This window comes from Chiloscyllium punctatum, chromosome 14, assembly GCF_047496795.1.
Source record: "Chiloscyllium punctatum isolate Juve2018m chromosome 14, sChiPun1.3, whole genome shotgun sequence".
Taxonomy (NCBI): Eukaryota; Metazoa; Chordata; class Chondrichthyes; order Orectolobiformes; family Hemiscylliidae; genus Chiloscyllium; species Chiloscyllium punctatum.
In genome coordinates, this window is record NC_092752.1 from 49,506,164 (window position 1) to 49,524,700 (window position 18,537).

General features: G+C 47.2%; 1 protein-coding gene and 1 long non-coding RNA gene across 5 annotated transcripts in view; both read left to right on the plus strand.

Annotated features, from left to right (window-relative positions):
• Positions 1-1,307: 1,307 nt before the first annotated feature.
• Positions 1,308-10,116, plus strand: LOC140485770 (uncharacterized). Its single transcript, XM_072584292.1, has 2 exons — positions 1,308-2,189; positions 7,253-10,116. Exon 2 carries the CDS (start codon positions 7,494-7,496, stop codon positions 8,493-8,495), a length of 1,002 nt encoding a protein of 333 aa, XP_072440393.1. The 5' UTR covers positions 1,308-2,189; positions 7,253-7,493; the 3' UTR covers positions 8,496-10,116.
• A 961-nt stretch (positions 10,117-11,077) lies between these two features.
• The window catches only part of LOC140485771 (uncharacterized), a 36,576-nt gene continuing 29,116 nt past the window's right edge, over positions 11,078-18,537 (plus strand). For all 4 annotated transcript variants that reach the window (XR_011962434.1, XR_011962432.1, XR_011962435.1 and 1 more), the window contains exons 1-2: positions 11,078-11,141; positions 14,758-14,864. This is a non-coding gene — a long non-coding RNA (uncharacterized lncRNA). The remainder of the gene's footprint in view (positions 11,142-14,757; positions 14,865-18,537) is intronic.

The following is an 18,537-nucleotide window of genomic DNA, read 5'->3' on the forward strand; positions in this document are numbered from 1 at the left end:
TTCTAGCTCCAGTGAAGTCTCAAATCAGGGGACATTACAGAAGGGAACATTCATTTTAAAACAAAATGTAAAGATTTTTTTTTTCTCAGTGAATTGCTAGAATTTTCCAGCCCAAGGAGTTGTCAAAGCTAAATGTGGTAGGCGAATAGGTCTTGGGTTACTCTTTGGAGTGTCAGTGTGGCTTGTTGGGCTGAGGGCCTGTTTCCACAGAGTAGGGAATCTGTGATTCTAGACAATAGACAATAGACACTAGGTGCAGGAGTAGGCAATTCTGCCCTTTAAGCCTGCACCGCCATTCAATATGATCATGGCTGATCATTCCTAATCAGTATCCTCTTCCTGCCTTATCTCCATAACCCTTGATTCCACTATCTTTGAGAGCTCTATCCAACACTTTCTTAAAGAAACCAGAGACTGGGCCTCCACTGTCCTCTGGGGCAGAGCATTCCACACAGCCACCACTCTCGAGGAGATACTTCTTCACCCAATCTCTGTCCTAAATGGTCTACCCCGTATTTTTAAGCTGTGTCCTCTGGTTCGGCACTCACCCATCAGCGGAAACATGTTTCCTGCTGCCAGAGTGTCCAATCCTTTCATAATCTTATATGTCTCAATCAGATCCCCTCTCAGTCTTCTAAACTCAACGGTATAAAAGCCCAGTCGCTTCAGTCTTTCAGTGTAAAGTAATCCCACCATTCCAGGAACTGACTTAGTGAATCTACACCGCACTCCCTCAATAGCCAGAATGTCTTTCCTCAAATTTGGAGACCAGAGCTGCACACAGTACTCCAGGTGTGGTCTCACCAGGGTCCTGTACAGCTGCAGAAGAACCTCTTTGCTTCTATACTCAATTCCTCTTGTTATGAAGGGCAGCATGCCTTCTTCACTAGGTTCTTCACTACCTGCTGTACCTGCATGCTTGCCTTAATTGACTGGTGTACAACAACACCCAGATCTCTCTGTACTGCCCCTTTACCTAAATTGATTCTATTGAGGTAGTAATCTTCCTTCCTGTTCTTGCCACCAAAGTGGATAACCATACATTTATCCACATTAAACTGCATCTGCCATGCATCTTCCTACTCACCTAACTTGTCCAGGTCAGCCTGTAATCTCCTAACATCCTCATCACATTTCACCCTGCCACCCAGCTTTGTATCATCAGCAAATTTGCTAGTGTTGAGGCCTGGGTTGGCCCAGCCATGATCTGACAGAATGGGGGAAACAAGCTGAAGGAGATTGTGAGAGGTAATTTCGGTTTAAACTTTAAGATGTGCCTGGACCACAGACTGATCTATAATAAAAGACAAAACTTTTGTTTCTTTTCTAGAACATTTTATATACTCAAAAGTAGAATAGTTTAAATTGTGCATATTGCTGACAATTTGTAAGCAGAGTGACGTCTTTTCTAAAACATTAGACTTTTTGCTTTTTTTCTAAAAACATTTTGTATACTCAAAAGTAGAATAGTTTAAATTGTGCAGAATGCTGACAATTTGTGAGCAGAGTAAAAACAAACAGGCCCTTGATTGATGAAACCATTAACACAGGCAGGGAAGGAGGAGTCCTTGACTGATAAAGGCTGCAAGACAGGGAAACGACTCGGGAGACATCTGCTACAGATTGATACAGAGACATCTGCTACAGCACAGAGAAGAATAAGTCTTTGACTGATAAGACTACAGGGAGAGAAAAATAACACCTCTAGGGTCTGGAGACATTTGTTGCAGACTTTGTGATAAGGGTGTAAATCGAAGAATAATGATGTTTTTAAGAATGTGAACCTCATGGCTTGTTAGAGCCAAGGAGGGGAGGGATTTGTACTGTATATAATGAGAAACTTTGTAAGCCTCAGCGCGCCTTTTACTCAGAAGGCTGCCCGACTCTGCAGACTTGCTAATAAAACTTTGTTTTCCTGAATTTGTCTAGAGCGATTATTAAGAAGCGATTTTCGTTTCTAACAACTTGGGGGCTCGTCGTCCGGGATCAACACTCCGGCCGCGGGGGGAGCTGAGGAAGGACATCGGAGAAGGTGCACCCTGCTGATTTCAGCAGTCCCTGATTCCTTGCTTGTCGCCCCGCGCGGCTTGAGCGAGTGATATCCGGGAGGCTCAGGAAAACAAAGGAGGGGTGTAACCGAGGCAGTGGGGACGGTTAACGATCGAGTAATTTCGGTGCACCGAACCCAGGTAAGAAAAACTTGCGGGGACCGTGTTTCCGGACGCCTGGGGACCTACGGGGTGCCTGTGGATTTTTCTACAGAGACGTAGGACTCAGGTATCTAGAGACCGGGGCTTGCCTGTGAGGGATTTTGCAGAGACCGTGTTTGAGGAGGAACGTGTACCTACGGGGTGCCTGTGATCTGTGTCACAGAGACGTAGGACACAGGAATCCAAAGACCGGGGGTGCCTGCAAAGGAACCTGGGCGATCACGGGACTGAAGGTCCGGGAATTGGCTAAATTGTGATAGATTATCACGGGAAAATTACGAAGTCCTCGGCAATGGGAAATAGGGGATCCAAGGCAAGTAAGGGAAGGGTAGGCTTAAACAGGGACAATGACACATACCCCGGGGTACCTGATGATAGTCCGTTAGGAAGAATGTTAAATGATTGGAATCAGGGTGGGAGAAAAGGAAAATCTAAAAGGAAGATGGTAAAATACTGTGAGAAGTGGACCCAGAAACCTATTCAGGGCGATTCCGTGTGGTGGCCTAGATTCGGTACTGATGAAGACTGGGTCCGGCAAGCTCTCATTTTATATGTCAATTCAAAACCTGATGGTAATCTGGAAGAAAGTGATTATGCCTTTTGTTGGCTACCGGTTACGATATCTTGCCAAATGCAGGCAAATAGTGAAGACTCGAGAAGGCAAAAAAAATGGGAACCTTTAGATCACTTACCGCCGCCCTACGTGACCCCGTCTGCCCCACAAAATGTTCCTCCGGGTGACGACGAGTCAGAGGAAGGGGAAGAAAATGGGGAGGAATCACAGACTACCTCGGGGGTGCAGACCAGATCTCGAGCTGGAAGGGGTCACGGACAAAACCCTACCTCAATTGCATTAATGAATCCACTCCGGGAAGTGCCCATGGGGGGCGAGGAAGGAGGCACAGGCTATGTGAACGTTCCCTTGACGAGTACTGAAGTACGGAATTTCAGGAGGGAGATGAAGGGCCTACTAGAGGACCCCATGGGCCTGGCTGAACAATTAGATCAGTTCCTGGGTCCGAATACTTACACGTGGGAAGAGATGTGTTCCATCATGAAAACATTGTTCTCTAGCCAGGAACGACAGATGATACGACAAGCTGCGCTCTTGGTCTGGGAGAAAGAGGGGGGAGAAGGAGGGGAGCAGAAGTTTCCCCTCACCGACCCCGAGTGGGATAAGAACACGGAGGAAGGACGGCGCAACATGAGAGACATGCGGGAATATTGGATAAAAGGAATAAGACACGCAGCCCCGAAGGGGCACAATTTTACCAAGGCTTTTGGTAATCATCAGAACCCAGAGGAAACCCCTAAGGACTTCCTAGACAGGATTAGGAAGAACTTGCAGCAGTTCGCTGGGGTGGACCCTGAGACGGACGTGGGGCAACAACTCATACGGGTAGAGTTTGTATCAAAAGCCTGGCCAGACATACGCAAGAAGTTAGAGAAAATGGATGATTGGGATAGTAAATCTCTAAGTGAACTACTGCGGGAGGCGCAAAAGGTGTTTGTGAGAAGGGACGATGAGAAGCAAAAGAAGGCGACAAAGATAATGATGCAAGCGGTGCAACAAATGACAGCTGGAAGAAGAGAAAAGGGGGAGCCGTGGCAGGAACAGGAAAGGGGAGAGTCGTGGCAAGAGCAGAGGAAAAGAGAACCATGGCCGGAACAAAGGAAGAGTGGAGGAACGCGAGACCGCGACAGGGAAACGAAGAGGATACTCAGATGTTACTACTGTAATGAAGAGGGACATTTTAAACGGGAGTGCCCCAGCTACAAGCGGGAGGTGCGGTCGTACGCACTGATGGAGGAAGATTAGGGAGGTCGGGGGTTCCTACCCTTGGGGCAAAAGGACTATAGACAGGAACCCCTGGTAAACTTGAAAGTAGGACCCCAAGGATCGGAGATCACATTTATGGTAGACTCGGGAGCCGAAAGATCAAGTATAATCCAAATACCCCCCGGCACCCGAACAGGAGAAAAAGTTATGGGGGTATCTGGAATTGGAGGACAGAAATTACAAGTTCCAGTGGTGGAGGACGTGGAAATTGGATATGAAAACAGAACTACTAAACGAGACCTCCTTCTACTGCCATCGGCGGGGTTTAATTTGTTAGGAAGAGACTTGCAGGTCAAATTAGGGATCGGAACGGTACCAAGTAACGGGGAAATAGTGGTAAGGTTGTTCGCCCTCACCGAAGAAGATGATCAACAAATAGACCCGGAAGTATGGTACCGAGAAGGGAACAGAGGGGGTTTAAACATCAAACCTCTCCAAATCACCATGTTACCAGGAAGAGGCCCCGTGAGAAGGAAACAGTACCCGATTGCTATGGAAGGACGCGAGGGGTTACAACCTGTGATAGAAAGATTAATCACAGATGGACTACTGGAGGAATGTATGTCCCCTTTCAATACTCCAATACTCCCTGTGAGGAAGCCGGATGGGACATATAGGCTGGTGCAAGACTTGCGGGGTTTGAATGAAGTAGTCCAGGCTAGGTACCCGGTGGTACCCAATCCCTACACGTTAATGAGTAAAATTTCCCCCGAACACGAATGGTTCAGCGTAATAGATCTGAAGGATGCCTTCTGGAGTTGCCCCCTTGACGAAGAAAGTCGGAACCTTTTTGCCTTTGAATGGGAGAATCCCTTCACAGGACGAAAGCGACAGTTAAGGTGGACGGTCTTGCCGCAGGGATTCACGGAGTCACCCAACTTGTTTGGACAAATACTGGAGCAGATCTTAGGAGGATTTCGGTGTAACGCGGAAAATCAATTGCTCCAATATGTCGATGATCTCTTACTCTCAGGACCAAGAGAAGAGGAGGTACGGACAGACACCGTTGCCCTGCTGAACTTCCTGGGGAAACAGGGCCTACGCGTCTCCAGGACAAAACTCCAGTTTGTGGAGCAAAAAGTAAGATATCTGGGCCATCAAGTCAGTAAGGGACATCGCCGTATCATGCCAGAACGAATATCAGGGATTACGGCTATGCCAATACCCAGGACGAAGAAGGAAATCAGACAATTCCTGGGGCTAGTAGGATATTGCCGGATATGGATTGAAAGTTACACCACTTTAGTAAAATTCTTGTACGACAAACTGGGACAAGAAGTACAAAAGGTGGACTGGTCAGATGAGGAGGAGCAGCGATTTAATATTATTAAAAGTAAACTGATCCGAGCTCCGGTATTGGCTTTACCCACCCTGAAGGAACCGTTCCAGTTATATGTCAATACCGCCGGCGGAATTGCCCAGGGCGTGCTTACCCAGCTGCGGGCAGGGAAACGTCAGCCGGTTGCATTTTTGTCAAAAATGTTAGACCCTGTGTCATGTGGATGGCCGACCTGTATACAGGCAGTGGCAGCTACGGCAATGTTAGTGGAAGAGGCCCGAAAACTTACCTTTGGAGGAAGGATCACAGTATATTCCCCACATTCGGTTAGTGCCATACTGGCTCAGAAGGCTCACCGCTGGTTAACAGACTCTCGCATCCTGAAGTATGAGACGATTTTGATGACCGGGGACGATCTCAATTTTGCAAAAGATCTCAGTTGCAACCCAGCCCAGTTTCTATACGGACGTCCTGTAGATGGAGAACAGGAGCATGATTGTGTGGAATTTGTAGACTTGCAGACCAAGACCCGAGAGGACCTGCAAGAAGCCCCGCTGGGTGAAGGACTGGAACTGTACATCGACGGGTCCTCCCGGTGCATCAGTGGGGTACGGTACAGTGGCTATGCTGTCATAGATGGTGCAACGAAACAGACGATCGAGTCCGGACGACTGCCGGGGAAGTGGTCAGCCCAATCCTGTGAGTTGTACGCCCTCCATAGGGCCCTGAAGTTGTTGGAAGGGAAGGTGGGAACCATATATACTGACTCAAAGTATGCATACGGGATCGTTCATACTTTTGGGAAAATCTGGAAAGAGCGAGGATTGATAACTTCCCGGGGAAAAGAATTAGCTCACGAACAAATGATCAGCCTAACGTTGGAAGCCCTGGCGTTACCTACGGAACTCGCAGTAGTCCATGTACCCGGTCACCAGAAGGGGTCGACACCGGAAGCGGTGGGAAACCGGCTGGCAGATGAGGAAGCCAAGCGGGCAGCGGTCGAAAAATCCGTCCAATTGTTAACGTTAATACCGTTGAGGGAAGGGCTCGCTAAACAACCCGTCTTCAACCAGGGGGAGATTGATAAAATGGATCAATTAGGTGCCCGGCTAGATACTAACGGGAAGTGGACGGTTCCTGATGGGAGACAAGTACTGAACAAACAGATCACCCGGGGTATTCTGCACCGATTACACCATCAGACCCACTGGGGGGTGCAAGCCATGTGCGACACGATCCTGAGAGAATATGTATGCAGGGGGATACACACATTAGCCCAACAAGAGGTAGTCGGATGCCCCACTTGCCGGCGTATTAACCAGAAAGCCATGCGTTCTATGCCAGCCGGTGGTCAGCCCCTCGCAATTAGGCCATTTCAGAGGATCCAAGTCGACTTTACAGAACTACCCCCAGTACAGAGATGGAAATATCTGCTAGTAATAGTAGACCATTTCACTCACTGGGTAGAGGCTTTCCCAACTGCCAAAGACGATGCACCAACCGTGGCCCGACTGTTGTTAGAGAACATAATCCCGAGATATGACATAATGGAATCTATCGACTCCGACTGCGGGACACATTTTGTTTCTAAACTACACCATTTGATCTGTACTGCCCTGGGTATCCAATGGAAATTCCACACACCCTGGCATCCTCAGAGTTCGGGTCGGGTTGAGAGAATGAATGGCACGCTCAAGACCCAATTGACTAAGCTGGTGTTAGAAACTAAGTTACCTTGGCCGGAGTTCCTGCCCATTGCCCTATTGAGGATACGTACGGCACCTCGCCGGGATGTCGGGGTTTCCCCCTATGAAATGCTGTTCGGATTACCATATTGGAGTAAGGTTGACGGATGTCCCACTTTGCAAGGGGGAGATATATTTATCAGAAACTATTTACTGGCCTTATCCCGTTCTTTTGCAGAACTCCGGAGGAAAGGTCTCCTGGCTCAGACTCCACCGCTCGACTTCCTCCTGCATAAGGTGGAGCCCGGAGATTGGGTACTTGTTAAGACCTGGAAGGCCGAAAAGCTCCAGCCGCGGTGGGAAGGACCGTTCCTGGTTCTGTTAACAACTGAAGCAGCTGTTCGGACGAAAGAAAAAGGGTGGGTCCACGCATCAAGGATAAAGGGACCTGTTCCGCCAGAAGGAGAGAGCACTTGGACATGCGAGCCAGGGGACAAGCCGTTGGTGGTAAAACTGAAAAGACAGCAATAATGAACTCTACTTGGACTGTATTGGTGGGGATATTAATCAGTTTTCTCTTGTATGTGGGGGAGGGTAAGGGGAGATGTGACAAATGTCGGACTACGGTGAGGCTTGGGAGTAGGATCTACTCGGGATCATTTGTTTCTCACTCCCATGTGGACGATCGGTGTTACGATTTGAATGCACGGCAAGAATGTTGGGAGGGTGGAAAACCCTATTATCAAGTGTATAATAAAGGATACGGTGGCAGGGTCCGTGGGTGCCCCAAAAATGACCGCTGGGTCTGTGTTAACAAAGCTGGGCAGTGGGGCCTACCCTCCATGTTGCTCAAGGAACATGTGGACAGAGTCAGGGAGACCAGAGTACAGAATACTGTACGGAAGTTAGAGAAAGAGCAGGACCGTCAAAGGACGGTCGTTGTCTCCAAGGTGCCGTCTATATACAAGGAGGTAGAAGAGGAGATCAAACTTCCCGATGTAACACAGAACCTGTTTATTGATCTTACATCTAGGATAGTCACCGTGTTAAATATTAGCAATTGCTGGGTTTGTGGGGGGCCGCATATGACTGAACAATGGCCGTGGTCTGGTCATAGCTTAGATATATGGGAGTTACATCAGTATAATTGGACACATGTCAACGAAAGAAAAGGACAGAGGTGGAGACTGACTAACAGCCCGGAAGGCCAGTTGTGTGTTGAAGGGAAAGGGAAGATTGAGGTGGGTATCAGCCCCTGTCAGAGTGTGTTGAATGCAACCACACAAGTCTGGTGGCCTAAGGATATCACATGGTACATTGCAAAACAGGAGAACCGCAATTGTGTGAGGCTGGGTGATGACTCTCGGTTTTGGAATTGTAGCGGCTCCGGCCCTTATGAGGGCATTCCTGGGGTAAAAGAGGTGTGGAATAAAGTTGCGAAACAGGGGGGGCCTGCTCCAGATGGCCTATTTTGGATATGAGGTAATCAGGGATATTCCAAACTCCCCATGGGATGGGCTGGAGTATGCTTCCTGGGTCTAATACGACCTGAATTCTTCCTATTACCCCGGGAGGAAGGCGATGATTTGGGAATTAAACTCTTTGACTCCCTGCGTAGGTCGCCAAGAGGTATCCAAGTCGGTGATTGGGGGGATGAGTGGCCACCGGCCCGGATTATTGAATACTACGGGCCGGCTACATGGGCACAGGACGGATCATGGGGATATCGTACTCCTATCTATATGTTAAATCGAATTATCAGGCTCCAAGCAGTCGTAGAGGTCATTACTAACCAGACCGCTCTGGCCCTGGAGTTGCTGGCTAAGCAGCAGGATCAGATGAGGGCTGCTATATATCAAAACCGACTTGCCTTGGATTATCTGTTGGCCTCGGAGGGGGGCGTGTGCGGGAAGTTTAACCTGACAAACTGCTGTCTAGAAATTGACGATAATGGTAAAGCGGTTTTGGAAATTTCCGATGAAATTCGGAAATTGGCCCATGTGCCAGTACAATCTTGGCGTCCTCTTAGTGGCATCGGATGGTGGGATGGTCTCCTAGGTGGTAGTTGGTGGCACACGGCGTTGCTGATGGTTGGGGGGGGCATGATTCTTCTTCTCGTACTACCCTGCCTAATCCCCTGTATTCAGTTTTTAATTCAGAAAAATATTTCCCGACTCCAGGCAGTGGTGGTTCCACAACATGGGACGCGTGAACTTAAAGTGATGTTGCTGCGAAAGACCAAGGATTTCCCGGGCCCTTGAGGAGGGGGGGGCTATCTTGGTCAGGCACATCTTAAAGAAAGAAAAGGGTGGAATTGTGAGAGGTAATTTCGGTTTAAACTTTAAGATGTGCCTGGACCACAGACTGATCTATAATAAAAGACAAAACTTTTGTTTCTTTTCTAGAACATTTTATATACTCAAAAGTAGAATAGTTTAAATTGTGCATATTGCTGACAATTTGTAAGCAGAGTGACGTCTTTTCTAAAACATTAGACTTTTTGCTTTTTTTCTAAAAACATTTTGTATACTCAAAAGTAGAATAGTTTAAATTGTGCAGAATGCTGACAATTTGTGAGCAGAGTAAAAACAAACAGGCCCTTGATTGATGAAACCATTAACACAGGCAGGGAAGGAGGAGTCCTTGACTGATAAAGGCTGCAAGACAGGGAAACGACTCGGGAGACATCTGCTACAGATTGATACAGAGACATCTGCTACAGCACAGAGAAGAATAAGTCTTTGACTGATAAGACTACAGGGAGAGAAAAATAACACCTCTAGGGTCTGGAGACATTTGTTGCAGACTTTGTGATAAGGGTGTAAATCGAAGAATAATGATGTTTTTAAGAATGTGAACCTCATGGCTCATTAAGAGCCAGGAAGGGGAGGGTCTGGAGACATTTGTTGCAGACTTTGTGATAAGGATACAAGTTGGAGAATAATGATGTTTTTAAGAATGTGAACCTCATGGCTTGTTAGAGCCAAGGAGGGGAGGGATTTGTACTGTATATAATGAGAAACTTTGTAAGCCTCAGCGCGCCTTTTACTCAGAAGGCTGCCCGACTCTGCAGACTTGCTAATAAAACTTTGTTTTCCTGAATTTGTCTAGAGCGATTATTAAGAAGCGATTTTCGTTTCTAACAGAGATGAATGCCGTACTTATGCTCCGACTCCTTGACCCTCCATTTCATGCTTTTTTGTCTCCAAAGAAGAGCATGATACAATGTGCTAAAGATCTCAGATGTAGTGAAAATGGGGTATTTATGTACTGATTCAGATGGCATTGATTAATCAATCACAGCTATGCAGTCATGAGTAGGAAGGGAATTCCCTCCGTGAATACAGGAAATCTACTGTAGAGCTCACACAAAGGGAATTCTTCCCTTCAGAGCAGAAAAATATGCTGCTGGAAAAGCGCAGCAGGTCAAGCAGCATCCAAGGAGCAGGAAAATCGATGTTTCGGGCATAAGCCCTTTTTCAGGAATGAGGCTGGTGTGCCAAGCAGGCTAAGATAAAAGGGTAGGGAGGAGGGACTTGGGGGAGGGGCATTGGGAGGGAGTGCGATAGGTGGCAGGAGGTCAAGGTGAGTGTGATAGGCCAGAGAGGGGGTGGGCACGGAGAGGTCGGCAAGAAGATTGCAGGTCAAGAAGGCGGTGCTGAGTCTGAGGGTTGGGACTGAGATAAGGTGGGTGGAGGGGAAATGGTTGGGACTGATATAAGGTGGGGGGAGGGGAAATGCCCAAAACGTCGATTCTCCTGCTCCTTGGATACTGCCTGACCTGCTGCGCTTTTCCAGCAACACATTTTCAGCTCTGATCTCCAGCATCTGCAGTCCTCACTTTCTCCAATTCTTCCCTTCAGTAAACTCTCCCATCACATTACCCAACATATCAGCTAAAGCAGGATGCACTGCGCATGATCTAGCCAACAAAGGGACCCTGGGTGATTGATGTCAGCACTGGACCGCTCCGGTGGGCGGAGCTGGAGGATCCGGCGGGGCGGTTGGTCCTCCAACCAATCAAGGTGAATGATGGGCGGAACTGGACTAAGCCACGTGATCAACTTTGCGCGCTGCGCAGAGTCGATGTAATGAATGCTCGGGAAGTAATGGAGCGAAAGGATACGGTAAGGAAAGAAATAAACAGGGAAACGGGAGACAAACTGTGTTCCTATGAAAGGAGAGGTTTTATAAATAAATTGTGCACGTCGGAAAACACAAATTTGAGCGTCCCAGACCCGCGTTTGCAGTAAACGGGGAATTGCCTCAGCGCGGCTCCAGGGCTGAGTGAGCGCCGCCATCTTTATTCGGGACAACGGTTCACTGGACACGTGCGGAGCCGCCATCTTTATAGGGGGCAAGGTGCAGCGTTTCTCTGGTAAAAGTCATAGGGCAGGATTTACACAGAGCATGTTCAAACCTAGAGAGATGGGTGTTTATTCCTGGATTTGTTTCGTCATTCATTTAAGTGATTTGGATGTCAACAAAGGAGGTATAGTAAATAAGTTTGCAGGTCATACAAAATTGGAGGTATTGTGGACAGGGACGAAGGTTACCTCAGATTACAATGAGATATTGGTCAGATCGGGTTTAATTTAGATAAATGTGAGGTGCTGCATTTTGGAAAAGCAAATCAGGGCAGGACTTATACACTGAATGGCAAGGCCCTGGAGAGTCTTGCAGAACAAAGAGACCTTGGACTGTAAGTTCATAGTGTTAAAAACAAAATCAATAAAGTTTAGACGAGACCACCAAAACTGGAAACGAGACAATTTATTCTACGATCTTACAAGAATCGAACTCCAATTATACAGAACAATTGAAGTGAGGAAAAATTCAAATTACTATACCAGTTGTACTTTTGAGTTGCGTGAGGTCATCTCTCCCGACTATGACTGGCTCCCCTTCCTGGATCTCTCCATCTCCATTAGTGACGACCGACTTGACACTGACAATTTTTACAAACCCACTGACTCCCATAGCTACCTGGATTACACCCCTTCCCACCCTATCTCTTGCAAAAATGCCATCCCGTATTCCCAATTTCTCCGCCTCCGCCGTATCTGCTCCCAGGAAGACCAGTTCCACCATAGGACACACCAGATGGCCTCCTTCTTTAGAGACCGCAATTTCCCTTCCCATGTGGTTAAAGATGCCCTCCAACGCATCTCGTCCACATCCCGCACCTCCGCCCTCAGACCCCACCCTTCCAACCGTAACAAGGACAGAACGCCCCTGGTGCTCACCTTCCACCCTACAAACCTTCGCATCAACCAAATCATCCACCGACATTTCCGCCACCTCCAAAAAGACCCCACCACCAGGGATATATTTCCCTCCCCACCCCTTTCCGCCTTCCGCAAAGACCGTTCCCTCCGTGACTACCTGGTCAGGTCCACACCCCCCTACGACCCACCCTCCCATTCTGGCACTTTCCCCTGCCACCGCAGGAACTGTAAAACCTGTGCCCACACCTCCTCCCTCACCTCTATCCAAGGCCCTAAAGGAGCCTTCCACATCCATCAAAGTTTCACCTGCACATCCACCAATATCATTTATTGTATCCGTTGCTCCCGATGTGGTCTCCTCTACATTGGGGGAGACTGGGCGCCTCCTAGCAGAGCGCTTTAGGGAACATCTCCGAGACACCCGCACCAATCAACCAAACCGCCCCGTGGCCCAACATTTCAACTCCCCCTCCCACTCTGCCGAGGACATGGAGGTCCTGGGCCTCCTTCACCGCCGCTCCCTCACCACCAGACGCCTGGAGGAAGAACGCCTCATCTTCCGCCTCGGAACACTTCAACCCCAGGGCATCAATGTGGACTTCAACAGTTTCCTCATTTCCCCTTCCCCCACCACATCCTAGTTTCAAACTTCCAGCTCAGCACACTCTACTTGACTTGTCTGGACTTGTCGAACCTGCCTATCTCCTTTTCCACCTATCCACTCCACCCTCTCCTCCTTGACCTATCACCTTCATCTCCTCCCCCACTCACCCATTGTACTCTATGCTACTCTCTCCCCACCCCTCCCCCCACCCTCCTCTAGCTTATCTCTCCATGCTGCAGGCTCACTGCCTTTATTCCTGATGAAGGGCTTTTGCCCGAAACGTTGATTTCGCTGCTCGTTGGATGCTGCCTGAACTGCTGTGCTCTTCCAGCACCACTAATCCAGTATTTGATTTTCAGCAGCTGCAGTCATTGTTTTTACCCTATGACTGGCTCCTATACTACTCAATCTTTCTTATTGATTTCTATTAATGCCCAGCTATGCTCCACCCTTATTGCCCTCTTCTCTCCAAGTTGGCCACTTTCCCCTCTGTAAGTGCTGACACAAGGTTAAACCTATATCTTGATTTTCCTTCTCACTTATCCATTGACCATTATCCAAAGGTACATCATGATTTGGTTCAACATTTTGTATCTACTCTGCTGGTACATTCCATCCCTGCATATTTCATTCACTTGTATAGCTCAAGCATTTTGGTTATCTCAGCGTTTTGCTGAAAACACAAGCTTTAATCAAAACTTATTTGAACTTTATTTTAAACATTGAACTTATTTGAAACTTATAATAATTACACACTAAAATTAGTATTTCATTAACCATAATTATAGATTCTCTTCCCTAAATACTTGCTGTACCTCTTTTTCTGTATGCTTTTTCTCTATCTGCAAAAACAACACTTTTCCCCATTTCTAACAATAGTTCCTTGCCAGTCAAGTTGCAGGTAGATAGGATAGTAAAGGAGGTGTTCAGTACATTTTCCTTTATTGGTTACAGCATCGAATATAGGATGTGGGAGGTCATGTTGCTGTACAGGACATTGGTTAGGCCACTTTTGGAATATTGTGTGCAATTCTGGCCTGCCTCCGATCAGGAGGGTGCTGTTAAAGTTGAAAGGTTTCAAAAACATTTACAAGGATGTTGCGAGGTTTGGAGGATTTGAGCTACTGGGTGAGGCATAAAAGGTGAGGCTGTTTTTCCTAGACTTATAGGTTAAGCGGTAATATTATGGAGGTTAATACAATCATGAGGGGCATGGATAGGGTAAATGAACAAGGTGTTTTTCCTGGGGTAGTGGTGTTCAGAAGTGTTCAGGGCATTGCTTTAGGGTGAATGGGGAAAAATTTCAAAGGGGCCTAAAGGCCAACTCTTTAATGCAGTGGGTGGAATGAGCTGCCAGAGGAAGTGGTGGAGGCTGGTACAATTAAAACATGTTAAAGGCCTCTATAAATAAATACATGATATTATTAGGAAGCGTTTACAGGGATATGGGCCAAGTAGTTGCAAATGGGAGTAGATTCGGTTCGGATATCTGGTTGGCATGGATGAGTTAGTCCGAAGGGTCTGTGTCGGTGCTACACATCTCTATGACTGTGGGATCATAACAGCTAATATTGCTCCGATTCACCTCTGGGCTCCCTCTTGGCCCTTTTGTCAAAATCTAGCTTCCTCGGTCTTGAACAGTAGGTGTATTTTTGGTCAGTTTAGTATTTTACTATTACTTTAACAGCGATTCTTGTAAGTTAATTTTTCCCTGCTGCCCAGCCCCTGACCATGTGCTGCTCTATTATCAGATTATTTTTTTCTAGAAAATCTTTGACTGTCAAGAATTATTTTTTCCAATAATCAAGTGTATTTTCCTTCCGTTTCTGACTATCGAATTCTGCACCATTTTCATTCCCTGTAATCCGTTTTGTACTCCCTGAAACATCAACTGTGTTTCTCCTTCCACAGATACCAGTGATTAATGCCAAAGCCCTGTTGCCTGTGGAGAGGGTGATGTTTGACTTTCTTGTACAGCTGCAGTTTGTGTGGTGAAGGTGCTTTCACAATGTGGTTGGGTAAGAGACATTACAGATTACTCATTCAGCAACAGTGATGATTTGAAGGTAATGTCCAAATCAAGAACATGCTTATAATTTCACAAAAATATTATTGGGAACTTTAGACATGAGGCCAGAGAAGGATGATATTAGGTCAGGTGACCAAAAGCATTGCCAAATAAGCAGGTTTTGAGGAAAGTCTGAAAGGAGGAAAGCAGACCTGTGAGGTTTTGACTGCGAATTTCAGACCTTGTTGCTTTAGCAACTGTAGAAACAGCCACACAGGTGAAATAATGATTTAACAACTCGTTGGGAGTCTCGAACAGAATGGGTTGTCGAGGTCTCAAAGGGTGTGTGATGCAGCGAGCTCGGATTTAAATCAAGGCTGAGAATTTTAAATTGGAGGATGTGGGCCGGGTGCTGGCAGGTGAGACTAGATTGGGTTGGGATATCTGGTTGGCATGGACGGGTTGGAACGAAGGGTCTGTTTCCATGCTGTACAGCTCTATGGCTGTATGTTGTTGCTTATGAATAGGAGCCTTTTTAATGATCAACAATTTTTGGTACAAGGGAGTACTTGGGCAGCAGAGATTTAGATTTTCTTGAGATTACAGGGAGGTTGAATGTGGGAAGCTGGCCAGGAGTGTGCTTGGATCATGAAGTCTGAAGATAACACAAGGTAGATGAGAGTATATGAGCTGGGATGAGGGTGGAATCAGCTAGAAATAGTGATCTTGGACTGGGACTGAGCTATCACACTCTCCTCACCTCTGGGATTCAGCTGGTTGTCAGGTTGTGAATCAGGGCAGTATTACAATTGGGAGCTGAGTGGCCCTGGTGGAGCCTAAAATGAGTGTCGCTCAGCTGCTGGTTGATAGCCCTGTTGGTGACGACTTCCATCACTTTACTGCTGATCGAGTGTGGACTGATAGAAAGAAATTGTCTGGGTTGGATTGCCCTTTGTTTTTGTGTTAAACATGCCTTTTCTACATTGTTGGTCGATGCCAGTGCTGGAGCGGTACTTGAATTAGTGGGTGGCAAGTTCTGGATCACAAGCCATCAGTATTATTGCCAGAATATTGGCAGGGCCCATAGCCTTTGCACTACTTAACCATTTCTTGATGTTATTCAAACTGAATCGAACTGGTTTAAAACTCACATCTGTGATGTTAGAAACCACTGGAGAAGGCTGAGATGGATCATCCACTTGGCACGTCTGGCTGAAGATTGCTGCAAATGCTGTCATCTTATCTGGTGCATGGATGTGTGAGGCCCCTCCATCAGTAAGGGTGGGGATATCTGTGATACTTCCTCCAGTGAGTTGTTTAATTGTCCATCACCGTTCACAACTGGGTGTGGCAGAACTGCAGAGCTCTGATCTGTTCCATTGGATGTAGGATCACTTAGCTCTGTTGCTTCCTGCTGATGCTGTTTGATGTGCAGGTAGTTCTGTTTGGTAGATTCACCAGGTTGGCACTTCATTTTTAGGTATGCCTGGTGCTGCTCTTGGCATGCCCTCCTTTACTCTACATTGTGATGGTTGAGAGTGGGATTTACAAACCCATGAGATTATAGATTGTGCTGGAGTACAGTTCTGCTGTTGATGTCCCATAGTGCCTCAGAGATGTCCAGTTTGAGATCCTACATCTCTTCAAAGTCTATCCCATTTAGAACGGTGATACTGCCACTCAACACAATGGCGGTTTTTCTTAACTTTAAGGCAAGACTTTGTCTCCAAAAGGAATGTGTGATGGTCGCTCTTACCGATACTGTCATAGACAGATATATCTGCAGCTAGTCAATTCATAACAATGAGATCAAGTATGTTTTTTTCACTCTTGTTGGTTCCCTCACCACCCGCTGCAGACTCCGTTGAGCAGCTATACCCTTTAGGACCTGGCCAGCTCAGTCAGTAATTCTGTTGCAGAGCTAGTCTCGATTGTGGATATAGAAATCCTGTACCCAGAGTATGTTTGACGCCATTTTACTTCCTCAGTGCTTCCTCCAAATGTTGTTCAACATGAAGGAGAACTGATTCATCAGCCAAAGGAGGACAGTCCGTGGTTTCCTCCAATGAAACATTGTAATGGTTAAACCCATTGCCTTACAAATTCCTTTCCCTTACTGCTGAGCCCCTCCCTCTCACTGGGAACTGTCTGAGGCAGAACTACACTCTTCACAATATTGCTCTCATATCTGACCCCAAGCTGACCTTCTGATCAGACACCTACACAATCACAAACACCAGGAATTCCAATCTCTTAAACGTTGTTTGTCTCCTCCTCACCCCAGCTCCATTGCTACTGAAACCCCTTACCCGTGTCGGTGTCGCCTTAAACTTGATGAATTTGAAACGGAACCCTTGATTCCGTGACTGACACAGAATCTGGTTTCGGACTCCCCCATGATGGGAAACACCCTCTCACTATTTATCCTGTCAAACCCCTTAAGAATCTGATGGTGGGGTTTGATTGTAGGTGGTGGAAATGGCAGAGGATGATGTGTTGTATCTGGGTGGAAGGTAAGGACTTGGGGAGGGTTCTATCCTTGCAGTTGGAGGTGTGGGTTTCAAATACAGAGGTGCGAGAAGTGGAGGAGACACATTCGATGGTATTGACTACGTGGGAGGGGAAATTGCAGTCCTTGAAAAACAGGGCAATTTGGTATGTTCAGGTGTTACTGGAACACTGCAGTAAGCGTGAGACAGAGATGTTGGCCAGTGAACAGGCTCGTGTGTTAAAGTGGCAGGCAGCTGGAAGCTCGGGGTCTGTTTTTGCAGCAGAATGTAGATCATCAGTCGCCATTTCCGTCACCTCCACTGAGATGCTGCCAGACACAGGTCCCTGTCCCCTCCATTAACAGCTATGCACCCTCCCAGCCAGATCGTAATCCATTCCTTTGTCTTTCCAAATGTTCTGGTCTCTCTTTGGGTTCTGTCCCTGCCTATTATTTACTCTTTAATCCCTATCTCCTGCAATACAAAAATCTGCAGGTTAGTTGAATTGGCCAAGCTAAATTTCCCATAATGCTTAGGGATGTGTAGGTTAGGTGCATTAGTCACGATAAATATACAGTAATAGGGTAGGGGAATGGGTCTGGATGGGATACTCTGCGGAGGAACGTTGTGGACTTTTTGGGCCGAATGGCCTGTTTCCACACTGTCAGGATTCTAATTTTCCCAGCTCCCATCGGTTCTGAGGAAGGGCCACTGGACAGATTTCTGTTCCCAGATGCTGCCAGACCTGCTCAGCTTTCCCAGCACCTTCTGCTTGTTGTTCCTGATTGACACCATCCATACACCTTCTGGATTTGATTCAGACAGGGGGAGGATCCCACCACTGACCTCACAATGGGGTCCAGCTGATTGATGGCAGCTTCGGACCAATAGGAAAAGGTTGTGGGACTGGTGGACCAAGTGGAACCAGCTGGTCATCCAAACAATGGGAGTGAATGAGGGGTGTGGCCAGTGGGATGACACGTCACCAGTAACTCTGCTGATGCAGTGCCACGTGACTTTGCCGTTGGTAAATGTGGGAGTTAGCAAACAGGGAAGGGGAGAGTGGCCTTGGAGACGGAGATAATGAGTCACTTTAGATTGGGAAGTTTTAATTACACTCTGTGCGGGTCGTTAGTCTGAATTAGAAACTCTGGGTCCCGTGTTTGCAGCAGATGGGAAAATGGCTGCGGCCCT

What these genes read in the sequence shown, in the direction of transcription:
- LOC140485770 (XM_072584292.1), top strand. Translation starts at nt 7,494, where the DNA reads ATGCGAGCCAGGGGACAAGCCGTTGGTGGTAAAACTGAAAAGACAGCA.